The following is a 27279-nucleotide window of genomic DNA, read 5'->3' as shown; positions in this document are numbered from 1 at the left end:
ACAAGAGACGGTCACGGTTCTAAAAAAGCTATGGACTGACTATGCTGTGCAAACAAACTACAACATAGTAAAATCTCAATAAACCTCACGAGAAGAACATAAGCTATGACTAATTAAATATATATTCATCTATATATTCAGTACATTTAGATCTAATAAATACTTTTTTTCTTTTTTCAAATTGATATAGATTTTTTTCCTGTAACCTATTTACATAGAGTTTCAAATGTTTTCAGAAACAATAAATAGCTACGAAGGCAAAAGGAGAGAGAGAGAGAGAGGAAAGGGTGCTTCGTGACACAGGAGAAGACCCTGGCTTTCCCATAAGCGTTCCCCGCGGCGAGGCCAAAGACTTCTGGGTAACCTGCTGCCGTCAAGCCACAGGGGCGGGACCTCCAGTCCACCAAGAGGTAACGCTCTCCGTCTACCTGCCTCTCCTTTCTACATAGTGGAATGTGCTGCAGTCTCTCCCGACTGCTTTCAGTAGATCGGTTCTTCCCTTCTCGAATATCTGGTGACCCCCCCCCCCCCCCCCCCCGCCTTGTCGCCAGCTCATACGTGACCAACGACACACGCATACGTTAAAAGATGCTTTTAAAAATGCCACCGTCATCAGAGAGAGGAAGAGGACGTTCCGGGCCCCGTAAGTCTCAGCCCGCGCCCCAAAAACCCGTTCACAATCTCATGCTGCACACGTTTTTTTCTTCTTCTTTTTTTTGTACTTTTTCATCATAACGAGTTTGAATGGCAGGCGTGGACATAAAAGTAGAGGGTATGAAACTAAAAAAAAAAGACACAAGAGAATCTCTCCGTTATAAGAGCCATCAACTTGAAGGCTTCCATCCAGCAAGCCTGGTTACTAAGTGTTGTATTGCTGCCGACCGCAACGTTAAAACCACACAGTCGTGTTTAGTGTCTTAGAAAGGGGCCCGTCGTGGACGAACAGGCAAACAATTCATCGTTATGATCTTTTCTTTTGACTTACAATATGTCATTTTCACCGGATAGTATTACTACCATAGCTGCAGTCAGGGCCTTTAGTTTTTAAAACAGGATGACAAAGGTTTTTTTTTTCATCTCTCTCTCTCTCTCTCTTTATACAAGACAGTCATCCCTGTTTTTAAGTGCAAAATACCAGATGCTCAGATGGTTGCCTGACAAGCAGGGGACACAGGTCCGGGTCACTGCCGCTGCAGGAGGGCTCCGTGCCGTTGCACATCGAGGACAGACATGCGTTTGTGTGTCGAAGGGGCTAAAAATCTCATAAGTGCTTCCCGCGGCTCTCGAGGCGTACCGTAGAAGTAGAGGCAGTGGGGGTGTAGTGTGGCAACATTCTGTGGCTGAAAGTCGTTCTTCTGACGAACCGAAGGGGTAGAGAGGGAGCAGGGGGGGGGGTGGTGGACACCAAAAGAAGGGGCGGAGTGTCTACTAAATCCCACTCGTTTTGATTGGAGCAGAGGATGGGAGTGGGCGGTACCTACAAGAAGACTTGTCCCTCCGATGTGGTTGGTTGATGGACGGACGAATGGGGATGGACATGTGTGCGCGCTCGCCTGTCAGAAGTGTATCGGGGGTTCGGGGGATGGAAGCGGATGTGTGATATGAAACAAACAAGAGGCTGGGTACAGAGGCCTCGGTGCTGCTTGTAGTGAGGTCTGATTGGCAGACTAGGTATGGGTTAGGGAAAGGGGGGGGGGGGGGGGGGGGGGTGTAACCAGAAGGAAATTGGTACAATCTTGGGAGCGGGGATAGGGTGGATTGGACGAGAGCGGAGGGGTAGGCGGGGGGCGGGACTTGGAGACGAGTGCTCTTCTTATAGGCTGCAGCCCAGCTGCTTGGCCTTCTCCTGCAGGGTGTCATGCAGACGGCGCAGGCTGGCGCTGGAGTAGCCCTCGTCGCTGCAGCTGCTGCGCAGGCTGCCCCCCCGCTCGTCCCCCGAGTCGCTCACGCCGCCGCTGCTCCACTCCAAGTCCCCGAGCAGATAGTCTGTCCCCTCCACGTCCACGTCCAGGTCTTCTGTGGACACACACACACACACACACACACACACACACACACACACACACACACACACACACACACACACACACACACACACACACACACACACACACACACACACACACACACACACACACACACACACACACACACACACACACACACACACACACACACACACACACACACACACACACACACACACACACACACACACACACACACACACTTAGCCTTCTCCGTCTTTAAAGATGTCCTCCACTCAAAAAAAAAAAGGTGGTTTCTTAACCCTTTCACTACAGAAGGTTAACCTGTCACTACCACACTACAGAAGGTTAACCTTTCACTACAGAAGGTTAACCTGTCACTACTACCACACTACAGAAGGTTAACCCTTTCACTGCCACACGGTTAACCGTCTGTAGCGTGGTAGTGAAAGGGTTATAACCTTCTGTAGTGTGGTTGTGAAATGGGTTAACCATTTGTCGTGTGGCAGTGAAAGGGTCAAATATGTCCTGTACTCAAAAACATGCTTTCTTATGGTTAACTCCTTTTGGAGGCGTGACTTGGACTGTACTGGTTGTTATTTGTGCAGAACTTGTCACAAGAGTGCCTTTTCCACATTCTTCTCCTAGAGAGGGGATCATTCCTCTTTACTTCCGGGAGTTGCACGTGTGATGTCACCAATAGGTCACTAAATTGACACCATTAGCTTCAACAGAGAGCCGAGTAGGTACCGACATGTCTTGAAGGAATATAAGCTGCTTACTTGGAATTCCTGGTAAATATCAATGGGTGCTTGTTGTCAATTTGTCTATTATTCATAGTTCATTGAACAATTTGGTGGAAAAAACATTTGTGATTTAAAAGGTGCAATAGATAACATTCAGCCACTAGATGTCGCACGAGAGCACCAGCATTTATCCAATCGGGTGAAACGTGGGTAAATGGGAAGCAACATGTAACAAATAACATATATCTATGTCTGTCACTATAGCCAATGGAAACGGTCACGTGGGCTGGGAGCACCATCGTTTCTCACTAGTCCAGTGCGCTCCACAGATCGCGTAATAGAGGATAGAGAGAGGCTCTTGTCCCTGGTTTTATAATAAAATGGCAAAAAGACAAAGAGGTATAACGTTCAACAAGCAATGGAACTTGTTGTGGATGTTGAGGATGATCCAGAAAATATAATGTAAATAAAAGGACTCTGGTGAAACTAGGTGGACTAGGTGAAAGTTGACGAGCGAAAACGGGAAGTGAATCTGACTTCAGAAGAGAACTGGATGAGGAAATCGATTTTTCTTTGGGCTTCGGTTTTACTCTGACTTCTCAAAGACCCATTTCCGAACGGATTTTTATCAAATTCGGACCTGTACTACATAAGACTTCAGGCTATGGAACCGCAGTGTTTTACAGCTTATACCGCTATGCTGGAATATTGGAATATGGAATCTTGCAACCACTACAGAAACATGCGAGTACACAAGATCAAGTTCAACTCAAGTTCAGACCTCTGTTACTCTATTTCATTAGGACTAAAAGTGATTTTCCTTTTTTGCATTAGTAACTTCAGAATGTTATCTTTCAAAAGAGACCAGGCTCATGCTTGTGCTATAAGTATAAAGCTAAGCTTTGCAAAAAAGGCATGCATTCCTCAAGTTCAAGTAAAAGAAATTACCACTTTTCTGGGTGCCTGTTAAGAGGTTAAGAGTTAGGTAAACTCTGTTAACCCCAAATATATTATTAAATGAACGAGCCATGAAAATGAAGTGCTTTGTTCTGGCAACTCTGGCATTGCGGGGTTCAATTTCAAGCGGCAAGTATTTCCGCCATGAACCCGGGTACTCTGGTTAATCTGCCCCCGTCGCCACTCACCCTGGTCCGAGTCGGACTTGTCGTCGGAGCGGGTGTCGCCTGTGCTGTCCATGCGTGTCCTCTCCACGCCCAGGTTCTCCAGACGCCTCCTCAGGTGCCTCTGCTCTCGCTGCAGCTGCTCCAGCGTGTGCTGAGCTCTCCGGTCGCCCTCCTCCAACTTCTACATGGTACAGGATATATATATATATATATATGTGTGTTTTATATAATATTTTTTATTTAAATTGTTTCTACTAAAACTGTATTGTTTATTTTGCTCTGTAAAGTGTCTTTGAGCATTCGGAAAAGCGCTATACAAATTTATTAATTTTTTATCTACTTTTTCTCCCATTTTCTATTTTTCTCCCATCCCAATTTCGTATTGTCCAATTCTACCCTCCCCTGTCTCGAACGCTGTTAGGCCATGCCTCCCACTGGTCGGCTGCAATGTGGACGAAGCCTTGCATCGCGTGTCCCCTCCGGTACACGAGGAGGCAGTCGTCGCATCTTTTCACCTGCCCAGCGCGATCTCTCAGCGGCGAGGGTCTGCGTGGGAGGGACACGCCGCCCTCGTCGCTTCCTGATTCTGCTGCGCAGGCGCACCAACCGACCTGTAGGAGTCGCTGTCCACAACGTCCGATCCCCACCCACCAGCTTCCCACCCCCTAATACTGCCAATTGTGTTAGTATGAACGACCAGCCAAGCTGGTAGCAACGCCGAGAGCTGGGCTCGAACCCACCCAGCATCTCCTGCATTAGTGGCGAGCGCCTTGCCCACTGCGCCACTTAGCCGCCCTCAGCGCTATACAAAATTGATGTATTATTATTATTAATTAGAGGGGTGTGTTCATTATATTCATTCATATTATATACCGATTCTATTCACATAATATGCTTACTACGTGTATCTATTCTATTCACATATATGCTTACTACATGTATCTATTCTATTCACATATATGCTTACTACATGTATCTATTCTATTCACATATATGCTTACTACATGTATCTATTCTATTCACATATATGCTTACTACATGTATCTATTCTATTCACATATATGCTTACTACATGTATCTATTCTATTCACATATATGCTTACTACATGTATCTATTCTATTCACATATATGCTTACTACATGTATCTATTCTATTCACATATATGCTTACTACATGTATCTATTCTATTCACATATATGCTTACTACATGTATCTATTCTATTCACATATATTTTTTCATTTTTTCATTTCAACCTTTATTTAAAATCGTAAGCATCTGAGGTTTCACTCATTTACAGAAACGACGATTGTAGAGTACATAATAAAAACAATATTCACAGAAATTTAAACACCAGAGTAAAACATTTTTTTAAACATTTCAAAATAATTTAAAAATATCAACTAAAACAGTTACAGGTAGTCACACAATGGTCTGAAATCATATGTTTAAACATTCCAAGGGAAGGGAGAACCTCCAATTTCAGCGTGAGTTGAAGGACATTCCATGAGTTAGAGGCATCAAAGGAAAAGGCTGACTTCCCTAGCTCAGAACAAATTTGAGGAACCCTAAACAAATTTGAGGAACCCTAAGTATAATAATATGCTTATTACATGTATCTATTCTATATATATGCTTACTACATGTATCTATTGCTATATCCGCCCATCACAAACGCGCAAACTGTCTAACGCCTGTCCCCGTCTCCCTGTGAGTGGACGTCCCGTGGCGATGGCCAAGAGGATACGACCCTCTCTACGTCGCCCCCATACCTCAAATGGATCCATTATTAGCTCTATTCTATTTTCAATCTTTCAAAATGTTCTTATGTACCCCAGTTGCTATTGCATGTAAATATTTGTGTTTTATTACACGTATATGTACATACTTACCAACTGTTTCGCCTGTTTTATTCTCCACCCATTGATCATCCATAGCAACACTACTATCACCGACATCTAAGAAGGGAGATCGCCCCTTGAACGGCCCTTCTAAGGTTTCTCCCCTCCACATTACCCGTGGTGCTTTTTTCCTATTCTTCGTTTTTTTTGTGAGGTTTTCCTTACCTTCGCGTGGGGTGTCTGGGAGTGTTGCATTAATTTATTTAACATTTTATTTTGGATTTCATGGTGTTTTGTTTTGTTCTCAAGTCAAGTCAAGTCAAGAGCTTTAATTGTCACGGCATACAAGTATACAATGAAATGCGGGTGGTCTTGCCCGCAACGATGTGCAATACAGTGGTACAACATATAATAGAATCCAATAAAAAAACATTGTGCAATAAACAGGTAACAGGTAACATCACTTATTGTGATGTTTCTTCTTGACTTGTTTAAAGAAGACGTGTCCGGCCCATGGGGACATTAACGTGTGTTGTTGTCGGGCCTTACAAATACATTTGATTTTTATTTCATTAGAGGGGCGTGTTCATTAGGGGCGGGTGAAAGAAATCCATACAGCAATATATCGCAATATTATATTGATACAGTGATGCCAAGTATCGATTTTATTTTCATTTTTAAAATACGTTTTGCTTGGCAATCCCATTATACTGCAATAAAAACAATTGTAATGAGGTGAACAGACTGAACATTTTATCTTATTAGATAAACCAGATGATGTATATATATAACGTGATATTACAATATTGTGACTTTAATATTGTGATAATATTGCAATATTGCATGGGGCCTCTGGTGATTCCCACCCTTAGTGTCACGTGACATTTTGAGACAATCTGCTTCTGGCGGTGGTGACGCCAATATGGCTGATTATTTTCATAGATTCGTTTAAAAATGTTAAATAGATCCAGCTGTGGTTTCATCTATCTGGGTTTTAACAGTTTCATAGAACTCTGCTTTGTTTAGTTGGATGCTACTATAGACCTTTTTGGGCCAAAGCTGTTCCCCAAGCAACGGAATCCTACTGAAAGTGTCTATATGCAGCGTATGCAATAATACACGAGGAGCAGTGCGATGTCATGAATATTGCCACTCTGTGATGCGCCTGCAGCCACGAGAGCGAAGCTCGACAATATTCATGACATCCCACTGGCTTCCGAGTGTATTATTGCTTTTATACAACAGGTTGCGTCGGGGGGAAATATAGGATGAATACAGACAATTCTAGGGTATTTTATATCGACTTCAGTGAACTTGGCGTAGAAAAATAGTTCCTAAAGATGTCTCGTTGCTATGGAATTTCAAATGAAGTAGGCTATCAACAAGCTTGGCAACGCAAACGAATGACGTATTAGTCTAATGCAAGCGAAAGTCGGAAAAAGTCATCAGCACCTCGGACAGTTCCGGAAATTGGGCCAGTTCAATGTCCAGGCCGTCGACTTGGTGGTGTTGAAGGATTAATTGCAGCACGTCCAGCTCATCTTTCGTTGGATTGGCATGTCTAATAATGCTGTTTTTATGAATACCGTTAGACGTAGGCCCGTCCTCTATATCTACCTCGTTTATAGTTAACGGGTACGTTAAATCAAACGTAACGTTGTCCGCGGAGTAGGTCATGTTGACAGTTTCCATTTGATGGAATGGCAGTTGAAACTTTCGACAACATTCTAAAGCCAGCGCAGTGGTATATTCATGGTGATTTAACCGTGAGTGTATCATGAATATACTCACGGCTTAGAACGCTCTCGAACAATCACAATTAGGGTTGGGCATCGTTTGGATTTGAACGATTCCGGTTCCGATTCCGATTCTCCATATCGATTCCTGTTCTAAACGATTCTCGATTCCGATTCTTTGAGGTGCAGGTCAAAACAGGTCACAGCTTATTTCGAAGGAGATTTTTTTTTTTTTTTTTTATTTCAAAAAGAAAATCATACTATTCACATTTTCAGTTGACTTGATACAGTTTAATTTGGTTTCTGTACTGTAACTAGGGTATTAATTAACAAAGTAAAAAAAAAAAAAAAAAAAAAAAGTAAAGTAAAGTAAAAAAAAAAAAAAAAAAAAAATGAAATTTAGAATCGAAATTCAAATATGTTACTTCCGGTTCCAGAACCGGAAGTTAGGAACCGGTTCCTATTAGAACCGGTTTTCGGTGCCCAACCCTAATCACAATACGTGGGCGGACCTACCTGTTGTATAATGTATTGTATACATAATAAATTGGCATGACATAAGCTCCCTCCCCCTTTTGCAGGCTTATCTAACACATTGAGGTAAGTTACTCTGAGACACCACCCCTCACATAGACATTTATCCTCTATAGCGGTCAACAAATTGCCCTCTTCAACACTGATTAGGCTACCCTTGACTCTCACTCACACACACACACACACACACACACACACACACACACACACACACACACACACACACACACACACACACACACACACACACACACACACACACACACACACACACACACACACACACACACACACACACACACACACACACACACACACACACACACACACACACACACACACACACACACACACACACACACACCTTGATGTGCTCTCTGGCCTTCATCAGCAGACTGAGGGTGGTATGCCTGTTGGCTTCTGCTCCCAAGGGAACGAGGGATTTCAAGCGCTCTAAACACAGCCGTAAGTGTGCCCGTCTGCAAAAAGAGAGAGATGGAGAAATTACTTACTCACCAGACCTTTTGTCTCTGGACAAACAACACATCTTTTCATGTAAAGCGACTGAACAGTAATGGAAGTATTCATTTTGGTTGAAAGCAAATCTGTGAATTCTGCTCCATTTGAATATCAACTGTATTTGCCATCAGACCAGGGAGGTGCGACTAGACCTACTACACCTATAGACGTGAGGAGTCACGTGATTTTTAACAACCACCTGGTTCTGGGCAAATCTTTTTGAGTTTCTCAAGGTAGAGGGTTTATATGGTTCCACTTACTCAATTGGTCTGACATTTGACGGGAGCAGAACTGAGCACAATTCAATTAGATCTGTGTTTTTACATTTGAGAACATTTTGAAAAAGTGGGTACAAGACCTAATGCAAAACTACATCTTTCCAGGGAAGGTTTGCATTTGACGACCAGTCTTGAGCAAACGCTGCGGACCTGAGAGGACGATGTTACGAAACCAAAATAGTCAAAACAACAGACATAATACACTATTATATACTCATGATTACCTGACTGACTTGTTTGTTTTTAAACACTGTAGTTTTCATGTTTTTAACTTTTATTGATGGCTAAAATAAAAACAAACATGGTGGCGATTGCCGCAATAACCAACGAGAATGTCAAGGAATGTCATAGCAGTTGTGCTCTTGTGATTGGTCGAAGAGGCTTATCTTTGCTTATGGATACTGTAGTAGTTACCATGGAAACTAGAAAATATTACAATATGAAACACATTTTCTCAAAGATTAAGTTAATAAAAACATTTACCTTTATTGGTTGTAACAGTGTGAGAATTAAATAATATATACCTCTGTTAAGGATTATGAACCTACACAAAAACTCTTTGGCTGTAATACAATGAGGGAAAATCACAGGTGGAACCTCACTCCCCAGGTCTATAAATAATACTAAGGATGTGCCGATGCCACTTTCTCAATGCAGATATTGACTCTTAGCACTTTAGGTATCGTCTGCTAGAGATACAGAGTACCAACCATTAGTTTACTGAACAGTAGAGATGGACCATTAGTTTACTGAACAGTAGAGATGGACCATTAGTTTACTGAACAGTAGAGTTGGACCATTAGTTTACTGAACAGTATAGAGATGGACTATTATTAGTTTAGGGTCAGTGGACAAATGATATATATTTTTTTGAGATATTTGCCTAATCCTTTTTCTCCATTAGAATCATGAAGCACAGCGGTTCTCAAACTACAGGTCGTGACCCAAAGTGGGGTCGTGGGTAGGTGACAGTGCAGGGTCACGCACTAGCAATTAAAAAAGAATATATATATATTATTATTATTTTCTTTTTTTATGTTCTGGCAACATATTTTGGCTAAATATGCCTCGTTTTATAAACATGTATTGATAACATAGTGCTGTAATTAAATGTTATAATAAATAATATGCATGATCAAGTTCAACAACGTGTGCTTTTATTTTGATATTCCTTAATTCCACGTTGAAATTACGCGATACATTGAGGAAATTCTCCAGACACCAATACGCTGTTTTAGCCCGATATCCGCCAAGTAGCAGAAAGAATCCCATACCAACGTCGGTACATCCCTAATAAATAAATACCTAATTTAACATAAATGTTTATGTTTATTAGGATCCCCATTAGTCCTCATCAACGTGTTGACTATTCTTCCTGGGGTCCTCACAGATATACACATACAAATATGAAACATTCAGTGTAAATCAGTCATATATCATTATATCACATGCATAATCAATAGAAAATAAAACAAAAGGTCATAGGTGAATCCAGTTCACCATACCTTTAACACTATAGGGACCGTCCACGAGTTAACTTGTGATTCGATTCCATGCGTTGTGGACCAGAGCCACGAGTTAACTCGTGGCGAGTTGTTATTGTTTTATTCCATATTTATAACGCTATTAACGTTATTTCACCATACCTTTAAAAAAAACCACAAAGTAAACGGAAGATGTTTGGATAACATGGCTGCAGCTACACTCATGCATCATGACACATATTGATTTCCTTCCGGATTATGGCTCCTTTAAGTTTATTTTTGAAACTGTCCTTGTTTTCCGTCCGTATGATATGTAATGGGATCCTATTCCAATATGTTTTGGCTCTATTATACATTGCAGTTTTCTTTAGGTGCGTTGGTTCTAGGCAGAGGTAAACGCCTACAGAGGTAAATATCGAACACATACACAACATTTCACTATTCCCCACTGCCATCGTCTCTCACTCTGCACTGCCGTCGGCTCACAGCTGCTGTGCTGGGTGGGGCGTGGTGGGTGTTGGTGAGCACATGACCCCTCTGTTACACAACACACACACCTCCGACTCCAGCCCAGAATGAGTGAGCGAGCGTGTGGGTGGTGGGTGTGTGTGTCGGTCTTTTTCTGAAACCAACGAGTGACGGTTGCAGGCAGGCAGTGGCTCAAGGTTGAGGATGAGCCCTTCGTTTGTTGTCGTACCGAGCAATCATGGACCGTCTCTATTGTGAGTGGATTGTTATTTGCACTAAGAGCGTGCAAATTTGAATAAAAGGTTATTCAAATTCACCCCCGGAGAGAGAGACCGATTTGTTTATTTGCATGCATGCTCCCTCCTCTCTAAACACATCTTCTCACAGTATACCTCCATACATGCTAGGGATGTTCTAATAGTCGTTCAATTATTAAAAAAAAAACTATTTATGCAAATATAGTCTTAAAATATATATATTTCAATTGTTTTTACCAGTACCTATACTGTGTAGGGTATTGAGAGGGGAGCCCTGTTAACTCTTGGGTACAGCTTATGAGCAAGACAGGTCTACAACAGTCTGTTAACAACAACAGCTCAGGAGCGAGACAGGTCTACAACAGTCTGTTAACAACAACAGCTCGGGAGCAAGACAGGTCTACAACAGTCTGTTAACAACAACAGCTCAGGAGCAAGACAGGTCTACACCAGTCTGTTAACAACAACAGCTCAGGAGCAAGACAGGTCTACAACAGTCTGTTAACAACAACAGCTCAGGAGCAAGACAGGTCTACAACAGTCTGTTAACAACAACAGCTCAGGAGCGAGACAGGTCTACAACAGTCTGTTAACAACAACAGCTCAGGAGCAAGACAGGTCTACAACAGTCTGTTAACAACAACAGCTCAGGAGCGAGACAGGTCTACAACAGTCTGTTAACAACAACAGCTCGGGAGCAAGACAGGTCTACAACAGTCTGTTAACAACAACAACAGCTCAGGAGCAAGACAGGTCTACAACAGTCTGTTAACAACAACAGCTCAGGAGCAAGACAGGTCTACAACAGTCTGTTAACAACAACAGCTCAGGAGCAAGACAGGTCTACAACAGTCTGTTAACAACAACAGCTCGGGAGCGAGACAGGTCTACAACAGTCTGTTAACAACAACAACAACAGCTCAGGAGCGAGACAGGTCTACACCAGTCTGTTAACAACAACAGCTCAGGAGCAAGACAGGTCTACAACAGTCTGTTAACAACAACAGCTCAGGAGCAAGACAGGTCTACACCAGTCTGTTAACAACAACAGCTCAGGAGCAAGACAGGTCTACAACAGTCTGTTAACAACAACAGCTCAGGAGCAAGACAGGTCTACAACAGTCTGTTAACAACAACAGCTCAGGAGCGAGACAGGTCTACAACAGTCTGTTAACAACAACAGCTCAGGAGCAAGACAGGTCTACAACAGTCTGTTAACAACAACAGCTCAGGAGCGAGACAGGTCTACAACAGTCTGTTAACAACAACAGCTCGGGAGCAAGACAGGTCTACAACAGTCTGTTAACAACAACAACAGCTCAGGAGCAAGACAGGTCTACAACAGTCTGTTAACAACAACAGCTCAGGAGCAAGACAGGTCTACAACAGTCTGTTAACAACAACAGCTCAGGAGCAAGACAGGTCTACAACAGTCTGTTAACAACAACAGCTCAGGAGCAAGACAGGTCTACAACAGTCTGTTAACAACAGCTCAGGAGCGAGACAGGTCTACAACAGTCTGTTAACAACAACAGCTCAGGAGCGAGACAGGTCTACAACAGTCTGTTAACAACAACAACAGCTCAGGAGCGAGACAGGTCTACAACAGTCTGTTAACAACAACAGCTCAGGAGCGAGACAGGTCTACAACAGTCTGTTAACAACAACAACAGCTCAGGAGCAAGACAGGTCTACAACAGTCTGTTAACAACAACAGCTCAGGAGCAAGACAGGTCTACAACAGTCTGTTAACAACAACAGCTCAGGAGCAAGACAGGTCTACAACAGTCTGTTAACAACAACAGCTCGGGAGCGAGACAGGTCTACAACAGTCTGTTAACAACAACAACAACAGCTCAGGAGCGAGACAGGTCTACAGCAGTCTGTTAACAACAACAGCTCAGGAGCAAGACAGGTCTACAACAGTCTGTTAACAACAACAACAGCTCAGGAGCGAGACAGGTCTACAGCAGTCTGTTAACAACAACAGCTCAGGAGCAAGAAAGGTCTACAACAGTCTGTTAACAACAACAGCTCAGGAGCAAGACAGGTCTACAACAGTCTGTTAACAACAACAGCTCAGGAGCAAGACAGGTCTACAACAGTCTGTTAACAACAACAACAACAGCTCAGGAGCGAGACAGGTCTACACCAGTCTGTTAACAACAACAGCTCAGGAGCGAGACAGGTCTACAACAGTCTGTTAACAACAACAGCTCAGGAGCAAGACAGGTCTACAACAGTCTGTTAACAACAACAGCTCAGGAGCGAGACAGGTCTACAACAGTCTGTTAACAACAACAGCTCAGGAGCGAGACAGGTCTACAACAGTCTGTTAACAACAACAACAGCTCAGGAGCGAGACAGGTCTACAACAGTCTGTTAACAACAACAGCTCAGGAGCGAGACAGGTCTACAACAGTCTGTTAACAACAACAGCTCAGGAGCAAGACAGGTCTACAACAGTCTGTTAACAACAACAACAGCTCAGGAGCGAGACAGGTCTACACCAGTCTGTTAACAACAACAACAGCTCAGGAGCAAGACAGGTCTACAACAGTCTGTTAACAACAAGAGCTCAGGAGCAAGACAGGTCTACAACAGTCTGTTAACAACAACAGCTCAGGAGCAAGACAGGTCTACACCAGTCTGTTAACAACAGCTCAGGAGCAAGACAGGTCTACAACAGTCTGTTAACAACAGCTCAGGAGCAAGACAGGTCTACAGCAGTCTGTTAACAACAACAGCTCAGGAGCGAGACAGGTCTACAACAGTCTGTTAACAACAACAGCTCAGGAGCGAGACAGGTCTACAACAGTCTGTTAACAACAACAGCTCAGGAGCGAGACAGGTCTACAACAGTCTGTTAACAACAACAACAGCTCAGGAGCGAGACAGGTCTACAACAGTCTGTTAACAACAACAGCTCAGGAGCAAGACAGGTCTACAACAGTCTGTTAACAACAACAACAGCTCAGGAGCAAGACAGGTCTACAACAGTATGTTAACAACAGCTCAGGAGCGAGACAGGTCTACAACAGTCTGTTAACAACAACAGCTCAGGAGCGAGACAGGTCTACAACAGTCTGTTAACAACAACAGCTCAGGAGCAAGACAGGTCTACACCAGTCTGTTAACAACAACAGCTCAGGAGCGAGACAGGTCTACAACAGTCTGTTAACAACAACAGCTCAGGAGCAAGACAGGTCCACACCAGTCTGTTAACAACAACAACAACAACAACAGCTCAGGAGCAAGACAGGTCTACACCAGTCTGTTAACAACAACAGCTCAGGAGCGAGACAGGTCTACAACAGTCTGTTAACAACAACAGCTCAGGAGCGAGACAGGTCTACAACAGTCTGTTAACAACAACAGCTCAGGAGCGAGACAGGTCTACAACAGTCTGTTAACAACAACAGCTCAGGAGCGAGACAGGTCTACAACAGTCTGTTAACAACAACAGCTCAGGAGCGAGACAGGTCTACAACAGTCTGTTAACAACAACAGCTCAGGAGCAAGACAGGTCTACAACAGTCTGTTAACAACAACAGCTCAGGAGCGAGACAGGTCTACAACAGTCTGTTAACAACAACAGCTCAGGAGCGAGACAGGTCTACAACAGTCTGTTAACAACAACAGCTCAGGAGCGAGACAGGTCTACAACAGTCTGTTAACAACAACAGCTCAGGAGCGAGACAGGTCTACACCAGTCTGTTAACAACAACAACAACAACAGCTCAGGAGCAAGACAGGTCTACAACAGTCTGTTAACAACAACAGCTCAGGAGCGAGACAGGTCTACACCAGTCTGTTAACAACAACAGCTCAGGAGCGAGACAGGTCTACACCAGTCTGTTAACAACAACAACAACAGCTCAGGAGCGAGACAGGTCTACACCAGTCTGTTAACAACAACAGCTCAGGAGCGAGACAGGTCTACACCAGTCTGTTAACAACAACAACAACAGCTCAGGAGCGAGACAGGTCTACACCAGTCTGTTAACAACAACAGCTCAGGAGCAAGACAGGTCTACAACAGTCTGTTAACAACAACAGCTCAGGAGCGAGACAGGTCTACAACAGTCTGTTAACAACAACAGCTCAGGAGCAAGACAGGTCTACAACAGTCTGTTAACAACAACAGCTCAGGAGCAAGACAGGTCTACAACAGTCTGTTAACAACAACAGCTCAGGAGCGAGACAGGTCTACAACAGTCTGTTAACAACAACAGCTCAGGAGCAAGACAGGTCTACAACAGTCTGTTAACAACAACAACTCAGGAGCAAGACAGGTCTACAACAGTCTGTTAACAACAACAGCTCAGGAGCGAGACAGGTCTACAACAGTCTGTTAACAACAACAGCTCAGGAGCAAGACAGGTCTACAACAGTCTGTTAACAACAACAGCTCAGGAGCGAGACAGGTCTACAACAGTCTGTTAACAACAACAGCTCAGGAGCAAGACAGGTCTACAACAGTCTGTTAACAACAACAGCTCGGGAGCAAGACAGGTCTACAACAGTCTGTTAACAACAACAGCTCAGGAGCGAGACAGGTCTACAACAGTCTGTTAACAACAACAGCTCAGGAGCGAGACAGGTCTACAACAGTCTGTTAACAACAACAGCTCAGGAGCGAGACAGGTCTACAACAGTCCGTTAACAGCTGGGAGGACAAAAAACAAAGAGGAAGAAAGAGAGACCGGAGTTGCTACATTGTACATTTTCCAGTTCATAGCCTTCTCCGACTCCCAGATATCTAGCTGTTTGTTTGCTAACGACCAGCTAGCTCACTTGTTTGATTATCTCACGTGGTTCACTACTAAAACAACATCACATGTTAACGTGTGTGAAAGAGGAAGGGGCGGGGGTTCCCAGTGACTATCCAATAGCAATTCAGCATGTATGCCCATCCCTAATAATACATGCACATACAAAGCAGGAGGCTGGGGGCCGGCTGCCTTCTCTCAGCTGATGCGGTCCAAAGGCCAGGAGAGACTGCCATTACCGAACGTGGGAATAGAAATGACCCGGTCGATGTTGTTGTGACATAACAGCAGGGCTCTCGGCAGGGGCTGGTTAATGTCTCCGTTAAACAACAATCTCTCAACTAACGGCAACTCATATACAGTAGCACCAGGCCTCTCTCACGATCACGTGGCGTCTGACTCGGAGCGACAGAGCACGGTCCAGGGGCGTGGCACAGAGAGAGAGAGAGAGAGAGAGAGAGAGAGAGAGACAGACACACAGGGCTCAACGACAGGTTAATCTGGTTCAGCGTGGCTCTAGCGCAGTGTGTCAATAGGTGAGTGTGTGTCTGGGGCCTACGTGCTCTTCTATATTTACATGTTATCATACTGTGTGCATTCAGCCCAAGGCCATTAACTGGTGTTACATTTCAGTGTCCCAATTTGCCCCCCCCCACTCCCAAGCCACAGTTCACGGTTTTAAAAGTATAGGATTAGTCCTGAGAGCAGCTGCTTAAGACCAACGATAGGCTTTTGATGAGATCCAAGTGGGGCGAGTGGAACGTCATACAGGGTCAACTCCCTCCGGTGGGGAAAGAAATCGCAGAAATGGTGCTTTTCACACAGGGGGCGTCCCAGCCGCTTAAATCTCCACCCTGGCCATCGTGGTGCACTGCGGCCTGTCAATAGTATATCACCCTGCTCTCCCTCTCGCCCCTTTGACCCCCCCTGAGTGATTGCCCCTCACCGAATGGGATGAACTTCCACATAAAAGGTGTGGTGGCGAGAGAGTCGTGTTACACACACACACATGCGCGCACGCACACACACTCCTGTTTTGCCTGTGATGATAGATGAAGGGTGGCCATTCTAAAGGGGACTTTACAGAGCAAACATACAGTGTGTGAATGGACATCACACAAGCCTATCTGAACACTGATCTCCCCACACACAAGCACACATGAACACACACACACAACACACACCACACATCCTCACTTGCACTCTCTCTCTCACACACGCACTACAAAAAATGTCACTTTAAGAAACATAACTGTACATTAGTATAATTATTGTATATAGTACTTTACCTTAATTCTTAAGCTTAGCATTGTATTGCATTTTATTCTTATTACTCTTTAGCATGTCTATTTTATTATCTATTCTATTTTATTATTTGTATTTATGCACAATCGAGGCGGGCATGGCCACCTTCATTTCACTACATGTCTTGTGTATGTATGTACGTGACAAATAAATCTCTTGAAATCCTATCTTGTTTGAATCACACACACACACACACACACACACACACACACACACACACACACACACACACACACACACACACACACACACACACACACACACACACACACACACACACACACACACACACACACACACACACACACACACACACACACACACACACACACACACACACACACACACACACACACACACACACACACACACACACACACACAGCTATGAATCTGGCTTTTTTAAATGAGGCCATCTATCATGAAGTTGGTGGTGGAAGCCAAGCAGCCGCACGTTATGAATGTCCCCAAGTTCAATATATGGAGGGCTTTAAGATGCTAATATTTAAAACTACCGGCATGTGAATTCATCAATGTGTCTTGCGTGTGAATTTATGCATGAGGTGGTGTCTTCACACAATCATACGCTCACATGCACACGCGCAAATACACGGCCCTGTGTCCCAGTCGGAGGCCTCGGCCCCGTATATTATTATTCAGGCTGCAGGCGGCCCGACTGGCGGTGCTCAGGATCAGCCAGCAGCCCAGAGGCACTGGTGGGCACAGCAGGGGCAGGGGCACACACAGGTCCCGACACCCTCCACAGTCCACACCCTGTTGTTGTTACCGCTCAGAAACCCATAATAGGAACGGCAGGGGAAGGAACACCGGTCCCGACACCAGTGGTGCAGTCAGTGGTGATTTTATATCTGGTTGCACTGTGTTTTAATGACGTCCCGCGCCGTGTGCACGTGCTCTCCCGCGCATTCGCATTAAATGTCCCCTCGCGAATACAGACGGTGTCTAATTGCCTCTAGGGATGGAATGTAAGACATTTCATTCACGGGTTTTGTGCGAATGGTCCAACTGTACAGTAGTAGTTGAACACACCTGACGACCCCCGAGCTAGTGTTATGCAAATTAGCCCGGTGGGTACTTGGCACAGAGTCGAGTGGAACGTGTGCATGTGCGTGCTCAAAGACCTGGTGGCACGGCGTGCAACCCCGTCCCATGCCCACTGCCCGACACTCTCCACACCCTGTTGTTGAACGGTTAACACTCAGAAAGCCATCATGAATAATAGTTGTCAAACAGGTCGGCAGTAACATCCCATGTTCTTTACAACCCACCACATCAATGTACCTTTGTCTTATACTGTACAAATGGTGTCTTTGGTGTCCGAGACCACGAGACGTGATCTAGGCCTAACTACTGTGCTTGTTTTTGCACTTATCAATGAATATTAAGGATCAAGAATTGGAATAACCTGCCCACTCACACGCATTCGCGAATGCACATACACACAAAATGAGTTTGTAGCATACCTGTTCTTTTCCATTTCATTGTGCGTAGACCTGTGGACACACAAGAGACACATATTAAAACAACCGTAAACAAACAGCGACTCCTACAGTTCGGTCGGGGCGCCTGCTAAGCGCGGATAGGATCTAAGGGGGGATAGTGTGATCCTTCCACACGCTACGCCCTCTCAGTGAGAATCCGCGCTGCCAGGTGAAAAGAAGCGGTTGATTGGCTGGACGTGTGTCGGAGGAAGCACGTGGTAGCCTCCACTCTCCCAGACCAACTGTGGGGGGTAAGTGCGCAGCGACCAGGACGGGGATTGGGAATTGGCATAACGACTAACATTGGGGTGGGAGAAAATCGGAGGAAAAAGGAGGGGGAAAAAGATAATAAAAAAAAAAAAAAAACGTAAACATGACAACACAGCCATTAGCTAGTGTTGCAGCCAGCCATTGTGTGAACGGTGCGAGATTCCCCTGTCTGTGTGTTATCATCACTGCAGTCCAAGGCCATGTTGCAGGAGAGAGAGAGAGAGAGAGAGAGAGAGAGAGAGAGAGAGAGAGAGAGAGAGAGAGAGAGAGAAAAATAGTGGGAGAGGCAGTGTGAGAGTGTGAGAGAGAGGGGCAGAGTGTGAGAGTAGTACATGTATATGAGAGTAGTGTGTGTGGGAGTTTATAAGCCATCAGAAAACCCAACAAAATGAGATTCTAGGAAAATGAAAGAAAAAAAAAAGGCAGGGATATTCTGACGCCCCAGGCCTGTTCTGTGGAAGAAGCTTGTGTTTTTTTTTTTTTAAACAAACAAACAAACAAACAAACAAACAAACAAACAAACAAACAAACAAACAAACAAACAAACAAACAAACAAACAAACAAACAAACAAACAAACAAACAAACAAACAAACAAACAAACAAACAAACAAACAAACAAACAAACAAACAAACAAACAAACAAACAAACAAACACACACACACACACACACACACACACACACACACACACACACACACACACACACACACACACACACACACACACACACACACACACACACACACACACACACACACACACACACACACACACACACACACACACACACACACACACACACACACACACACACACACACACACACACACACACACACACACACACACACACACACACACACACACACACACACACACACACACACACACACACACACACACACACACACACACACACACACACACACACACACACACACACACACACACACACACACACACACACACACACACACACACACACACACACACACACACACACACACACACACACACACACACACACACACACACACACACACAACACACACACACACACACACACACACACACACACACACACACACACACACACACACACACACACACACACACACACACACACACACACACACACACACACACACACACACACACACACACACACACACACACACACACACACACACACACACACACACACACACACACACACACACACACACACACACACACACACACACACACACACACACACACACACACACACACACACACACACACACACACACACACACACACACACACACACACACACACACACACACACACACACACACACACACACACGGGGTAAACTTAGCAACAGTAACCAGAAACAGCAGACTGAGACAGGCTGGCCCACACATTGACTGATCATACAGTAGATGTCCTACGCAACTGACCAGACGTGGCAGAGAGGGAGAGGGAGAGAGGGAAAGAAAGAGAGAGAGAGAGAGAGATAGACATATTATCGCTGAAGGTGATGGAGACGTTAGAGGTGTGCTAGCGGCCACGCCAACTCCTGCATTGCAGTGGGAAGAGCAGAGAACATTTCGTCAGCGTGCATGCGTGTGTGTGTGTTCCTGTGGGTCGCCCATCGCATGTGTGTGTGTGTTAATCTGATGACAAATAAAGACTTATAAACTGCATCATTCACTCACAGGAGATACCCACCCACCCACACACACACCCACACACACACAGTAAGTCAAGTCTAGTTTATTGGAGGGAATCCACCAGGCTGACCTGTGTGAAACAGAGTGTGTGTGTGTGTGTGGTGGGGGGGGCAGAAGATCCATAGCTATGTTAAACTGTCCCCCCACCTCCATCTGACCTCCTCTCCCTCCAGACACCCCCCACTCCCCCACCTCCTCTCCCTCCAGACACCCCCCACTCCCCCACACTCCCAGAATAGCCCAGTCCCTTGAGCTCTGCCGCCCTACTGCTGTCATCAGCCCTGCCAGGGTCTTCACCTTGCACCAAGCAAGCACACAGCCTGGTTCATCCATACGTGAAGACCGTCCACCTACCCCTCAGATGAGGACGAACACTGTCCTAATATCACCAGTTACACCTCAGTATAGACTCTATACTATAGAGGGAGATTCTAAAAGGTGTGTGTGTGTGTGTGGGCTGCTGGAGTAACCCATTTCACATGTGTGGTGTGGTGTAGTTTACTGGTGGGGGCGGCGTGCCAGCGTAGGGATATAGTCTCATCCAGGGGCCTTTCTGCAGACTGTATTTCGCCCCTCTTCCAGTCGGGGGGCCACATTCCTCCAACGTTGGAGCAGGCAGCCGCTTGTGACATAACAGCAGGGCCGCGCATTAATAAGACCTGATCCCACTTTTTTTAGGCTAGTGGACGAGGCCGGGGGAAGCCAATCCCCCCCTCCTATGTGCTGCTCTACGTGACGGGACAGTAGAGTCTACAGTAGGCTGGTCATGAGTTGAAATGGAACACCTTGCAGTCCAATGCCGGGGGGGGGGGGGGGGCTGGGAAACCTGCACTGAGTAATCTGTACTTCCCCGGTACTTCCTACTTACTGTACTTAACCTGTACTTCCTACTTTCCCTGAATAGGGGGGAATTAATAAAGTATTTTTTCTATCTTAACACTCTGTCTAGGACTTGGGCTCTGAGACTGGGGTGGAAGTGTTGCCATAAACTGTAAGCTACCATCCAGGCTACATTATACTGTAAAACTGATATGTCCAGCAGAAAGCCGTAGCCATATAGCCAAGACAACCACATTAGGGGGGCAAGCCACAGCACAGGCTGCAGTGCTCAACCATAGAAAGGGTGCGTTTTCATGCACAGTGTTGCAAGAGTGCTATATGGATTCCATAGTGTACCATACTGGATAAATGGCACATGCGTGTGTGTGTGTGTGTGAGTGTGTGTGAGAGAGAAAGATAAAGCAAGAGAGAGAGAAGGGTGGGGGAGGACTCTCTCCATCTATGTAATGGAGAAACTGCTCTCCACTGCCTGCCAGGAGCGAGGGAGGTGTGTGTAGAGAGAGAGAGAGAGAGAGAGAGAGGGGGAGGGGGAAGTCACTACTACTGACACACACCAGAAAACACGATGACTCCCCTCCCCCACCGCTCACACATCCACGCCATGGAGAAACAACGGGGAGAGGGAGCAGGAGGGCTGGCTCCCTCGCCATGTGTACATACTAGCGTCCACCGACTTCAAATGGGGCTGCCTGCCCTACATTTTCACAAAGGTTCGGAAAGCAACAAAAAACCCTTACAATGCCTTTTCATCAATGATCAGCCTTCCAGGCCAAATTCCACTCCTTGCCAACTGGGGCCAAATGAATCTGTCACTCAGTGTTGATAGTCTACTCAATGGTAGAGCAAAGGTCAATAATATACCATGTCGTATCCAGTCAACTGCACTGTGGGAAGGGGGGACCCATCTAATTGATGACAAACGTGGCGGCATTGGCATTAAAAAGTGTGTGTCGGCTGACTGGGGATGCGGGGGGGGGCACTAGGGTTGGGTACCGAACTCGGTACTTTTGAATGGTACCGACCAAAATACATCGGTAATACCGAGTACCGCTAGATCAGTGGTCACCAACCCGTCGATCTTGATCGACTGGTCGATCTTTGAGACCTTCCCTGTAGATCTTTCCCTGATAATTTTTTTTTTTTATCTTTCCCCGAGAGTCCACATTACAGTTCTACTTTTGTTTTGATGTGAAAAGTGATGCTGCATAAGATTACTGCACTTAGCACTGACTGAGAAAGTACATATTACAGTTCTACTTTGACAAACATATTACAATTAGCATTTTCTAATGTTAATAATAATGAGAGTCCACATTACAGTTCTACTTTTGTTTTGATGTGAGAAGTGATGCTGCATAAGAGGACTGCACTTAGCACTGACTGAGAAAGTACACATTACAGTTCTACTTTATAAAATGCTAATTGTAAATATGTTTGGCAATGTTAATTAATAGGAGAAGGTCCACATTACAGTTCTACTTTTGTTTTGATGTGAGAAGTGATGCTGCATAAGAGGACTGCACTTAGCACTGACTGAGAAAGTATACATTACAGTTCTACTTTATAAAATGCTAATTGTAAATATGTTTGGCAATGTTAATTAATAGGAGAAGGTCCACATTACAGTTCTACTTTTGTTTTGATGTGAAAAGTGATGCTGCATAAGATGACTGCACTTAGCACTGATTGAGAAAGTACATATTACAGTTCTACTTTGACGTTTTAATGTTGGACCAAAGCATTGCATGTAATTAGAATACAGGCAAATAAAAGTAATTTAGTTTAAAGTACAATCTTGGCTGTCTTTTTCTCTCAACGCTTCAATAGGTAGATCTTGCCTTCACCAAAAAAAGAAAAGTGATCTTGGGCTTAAAAAGGTTGGTGACCACTGCGCTAGATCAATCGGTACCAAATTTCGGTACCTTTACATATTTAGTATAAGAGTGTAATATTACTAGAGGGAGCCTTTTCCACAAATATATATATTACTGTCCCATCTCTTGGGTCTGTGGATGGCGAGATAATGTTGATATTTTAACATTTAAAAACATAATACATGATAATGCGATTTATTTTGCATGGCGCGTTACAACAATAAAAAACAAAATGTTCTAAATAAATAACAATGTTGAAATTGAGACATTTTGATTTATTTTTTTACAACTGAAATACAATTTTGTGTTATTACAGAAAGAGTTAAGTACCGAAAAAAGGTACCACTGGGGATACCGATACCAAATTCCAGGAACTGGTACTGGTATCGGTTCAAATGTGAACGGTACCCAACCCTAGGTGGCACTGAGGGAAAGAGCTGCAGATTAGGAAAACACGAGACTAAACAACATCACAGTGCTGACTGACCACATATCATAGGAGTATCAGAGAGAAAGCTTAAGGCGTAGGCTAATTGAGGCATTGTTTGAAGGGTTCGTGCATCATACGGCATAAACGGATGACATTATGGCTACAACGGGAAGGGACCCACTGTGGCGGCTAGTCGCTTATTTTGCTCGCCAGCACTAATGCAATATTGTCCCCGCCATCCAGAAAATGTCTTCAAACATTCCGCAAACAAGCATGTGGAGACTTGACTCTTCATTGGGAGCGGATTCATTCTTGCAACATAATAGCATGCATCTCAATCTGACACTTATATTATTAGACAAACCGACGGAAGCGGTAACCACAGGTCCAGGCCTGGATACTATGCATTTGTCAATGTAGTACGTGGTCATTAAGGCGGTCAAAACTAGCTCTACAGATCTAGAGTTACCACCATCGCCATACAAAGACACACACAACCCGACACTGATTAGTGCATTTTAGTAATCTAGATATAAATACTGTCCTTGATGTGCGTGAGTATGCACGTCTGTGCGTCAGGGACATGCACAACTACAGATTATTGCGGCCGAGGGACATGCACAACTACAGATTATTGCGGCCGATAATTCTGTAGTTGCTTTAGGTGCTACAGGTAAGTGGTGGTCATTATCATTGTTTACAATGAATGCAGCACACATGTAAACTGGTTTGTAGTCTAATTTGTCTGCACATACTGTACATGGGAATGTTTTGTTCTGTCCAGAAAAACATTTTAACAGCTCACAAAATTTAACCCTTTCACTACGACAATACAGGTTAACCCGTTCACTGTCACACGACAAAGGGTTAACCCTTTCACAACCACTCCACAGAAGGTTAACCCGTTCACTACCACACTACAGAGAACATTCTGTAGTGTGGTAGTGAAAGGGTTAAAGTCAATTATAAAGCTCTCAATGGTATACTCAATTATTTGGATCCATCCTGTGTGTGTGTGTGTGTGTGTTTGTGTTGTATTTAGTGTCTGAAGGAGCAGTGACTTCTCCCTGTCTGTCTCCTGCAGCCACCTTGAACTGACCCCAGCCTGCCTTGAAAAGTGTCCATTTGACGGTTTAGTCCTGTCAGTCACACTCTGCAAAGGATGCTACAGTATGTCAAAACATGTCCCTCCCAAGTCCAATAAACACACACACACACACACACACACACACACACACACACACACACACACCATTAGATCAAGAGGGATTCAATAGTCATATATTTGATGAGACCTCGACAGTACAGGCATTGTTGAGATTGCCTGTGAATCTTGGAAGATGCCAGGGATGTGTTTTGGATTCTGGCACACCGATTTTGGTCGTCTCCTTTCCACTTTGAAAACTGCTATGTGTATTAGCAGCAGGCTAGTAAAATTCACATTCCTTATCACATTATGTAATGATTGATATGGACCAATTTAATATGAGAGGGTGTCCCTTATTGCAAAGCTAAAAAGGGGAAAACAGGGGGGGGGGGGTTAAAGAAGAAAAAAATGTGTGAAGAACAGTCAGGAAGTCATACTAGCAGGTCCTCCGGTGTGAAGAACAGCCAGGAAGTCATACTAGCAGGTCCTCAGGTGTGAAGAACAGTCAGGAAGTCATACTAGCAGGTCCTCAGGTGTGAAGAACAGCCAGGAAGTCATACTAGCAGGTCCTCAGGTGTGAAGAACAGCCAGGAAGTCATACTAGCAGGTCCTCAGGTGTGAAGAACAGTCAGGAAGTCATACTAGCAGGTCCTCAGGTGTGTATTGACGCCTGCATGATGTGGAATATAAAGATTTAGGTCAAGTGTTTACCTGCTACTTGTGTTTTTCTTGCTTTTGCTTTTTCGTTTCAAGTTGTCCCTCTCTTTGCTGCTGGTGAATGGTAACATGGAGGCATAGCCGTGTTCAGCTTCTGGAAATAATGACAACATATTGCTCATATAATGCACAGCAATTCATCAAACTGGGAATGCAGAGAGCACTACTGTCACCGGGTGAAAATTGGCCCGGCTCAAGAACGCAAGAAAACTGCAAACCCAAGAAATAGAACAGGACATGTCATCTTTGGTCACATGCTACATGACAAACATAATGCTTTTTGAATTGCAAATGTGCAGGAGATAGATTTTACACAATTATGCCGTTCCCCCCGTCTGCTCGGACAATGATGTCATCTTGAACCGAGGTAAACCCCACTAGTCAAAAACAGAGGGGGGGGGGGGGGTTACGCTTAGACCTGCATGATCAAATCTCAAAGAAAACAATGTCCCCCCTGCACATTATGATTGCATCTGACAGATATGCATTTTCTGTTTCATCATCACATGCTCGTTACTGCAAGTGCATACAATTATTGTACCCATCTCACAGTCGTGTTGGAATACACATTAACCCCTGCTGTGGGAGAGTGCATTATTGTGTTGTTGTTGGGTAAAATACATACTTGCCCTGTTATTTTTCAAGAGTAACAGTTATAGGGTAAACTCTGGTTTGTATGTTTTAATAAAGAACGACAATGGAGATAAAATCGGACACACAACTGCGTTTAGACGGAGACAGTAACTCGCCTGCTGAACAGGGGGCAGTGAGTGTGTCTTGTTTTAAATAAATAAAAATGCACAACAATGCAATGTGCTACTTTACCTCTTTCCCTGCGATCAAGGTATTCGGCTGCTTCGATCAACATCTGCACCAATTCGATCGCCGCCATTTTCAACAATAACACCGATATTATAATAATAATAATAATAACAATAATAATAATAATAATAACAGTCAGAGGTCGGTGGTCTGGCTGTACACTACAACACAGCCTGCTGCACTTGCTACAACTGCAGGTCGCCTTGTGTTCAGTAGTTGGCTGCTTTTTTGTGTGTGTGTGTCAGTTGATGAGAATCAAATAATAAAAAGGCAAGCAGTGTCAAGAGATTTTGAGCCAACTTGCAATATATCAAGTGCTTTGTATAAAGTGTGTGATATAGCAGCTATCAGCTGGTTAAAATGGCTAAATGGATCCGGGATGAGCGGACTAGTCGAGGCTATAAGGTTACAGTTTTACTTGGTGGATTCTCCGGCAAAAACAGCTTGAGGGGGAAAAAAACTTCTCGATTGTCGACGAAAACAAAAAGAGTAAAAGGCTAGTTTTGTTTTTTAAAAAGAAGTCAGCGTTTGTTTTGTTTTGGCACAACAACAACAACAAAAAAAGACCAGCTGAGCTGACGAGAAGTTGATAATTTACGGTTTAGGTTGTAACCTGGGATAGTTCGCTATATAACGTTAGCTTTATGTGAGCAACTAGTCAACCAAAGGAAGTTGGTTAGTGTAATAATGGTCTTTAGCTAGGCTAAAGTGAAATTAATAGAAGTATTAATTTCAGCTAACAAGAACTTCTTCCACAGACGATGGCATCCAACTTGATCGATTCACAGTTGACGTGATCTGCTCGTCCAGTTCGATGCTGGTTTAATATTGATCACGGCGAGCTGGCGAGGCGGAGAGCGACTGACATCCACAGAGAAACAACAGTGTTTATCAAACTGCTTCCAAA

General features: G+C 44.3%; 1 protein-coding gene across 3 annotated transcripts; it reads right to left on the bottom strand.

Moving 5' to 3' along the window:
* Positions 1–524: 524 nt before the first annotated feature.
* mxd1 (MAX dimerization protein 1) lies at positions 525–27238 on the bottom strand. 3 transcript variants are annotated; one of them, XM_084339627.1, is made up of 6 exons: positions 26376–27238; positions 25545–25644; positions 18535–18564; positions 8333–8447; positions 3880–4039; positions 525–2016 (listed from the first exon to the last, which is right to left on the bottom strand). In XM_084339627.1, exons 1-6 carry the CDS (start codon positions 26440–26442, stop codon positions 1814–1816), a joined length of 675 nt encoding a protein of 224 aa, XP_084195753.1. In that variant the 5' UTR covers positions 26443–27238; the 3' UTR covers positions 525–1813. The 3 variants fall into 3 exon arrangements, with proteins under 3 accessions (XP_084195753.1, XP_084195755.1, XP_084195754.1); XM_084339629.1 differs by having other exon boundaries at positions 525–2013; XM_084339628.1 differs by having other exon boundaries at positions 25545–25641.
* Between the last annotated feature and the right edge of the window lie 41 nt (positions 27239–27279).

The sequence above is a fragment of the Notolepis coatsorum genome, assembly GCF_963971535.1.
Source record: "Notolepis coatsorum genome assembly, contig: SCAFFOLD_546, whole genome shotgun sequence".
In the NCBI taxonomy this organism is placed as follows: Eukaryota; Metazoa; Chordata; class Actinopteri; order Aulopiformes; family Paralepididae; genus Notolepis; species Notolepis coatsorum.
Note: the sequence above shows the minus strand (reverse complement) of the source record. Positions and strands in the feature narration are given on the sequence as shown.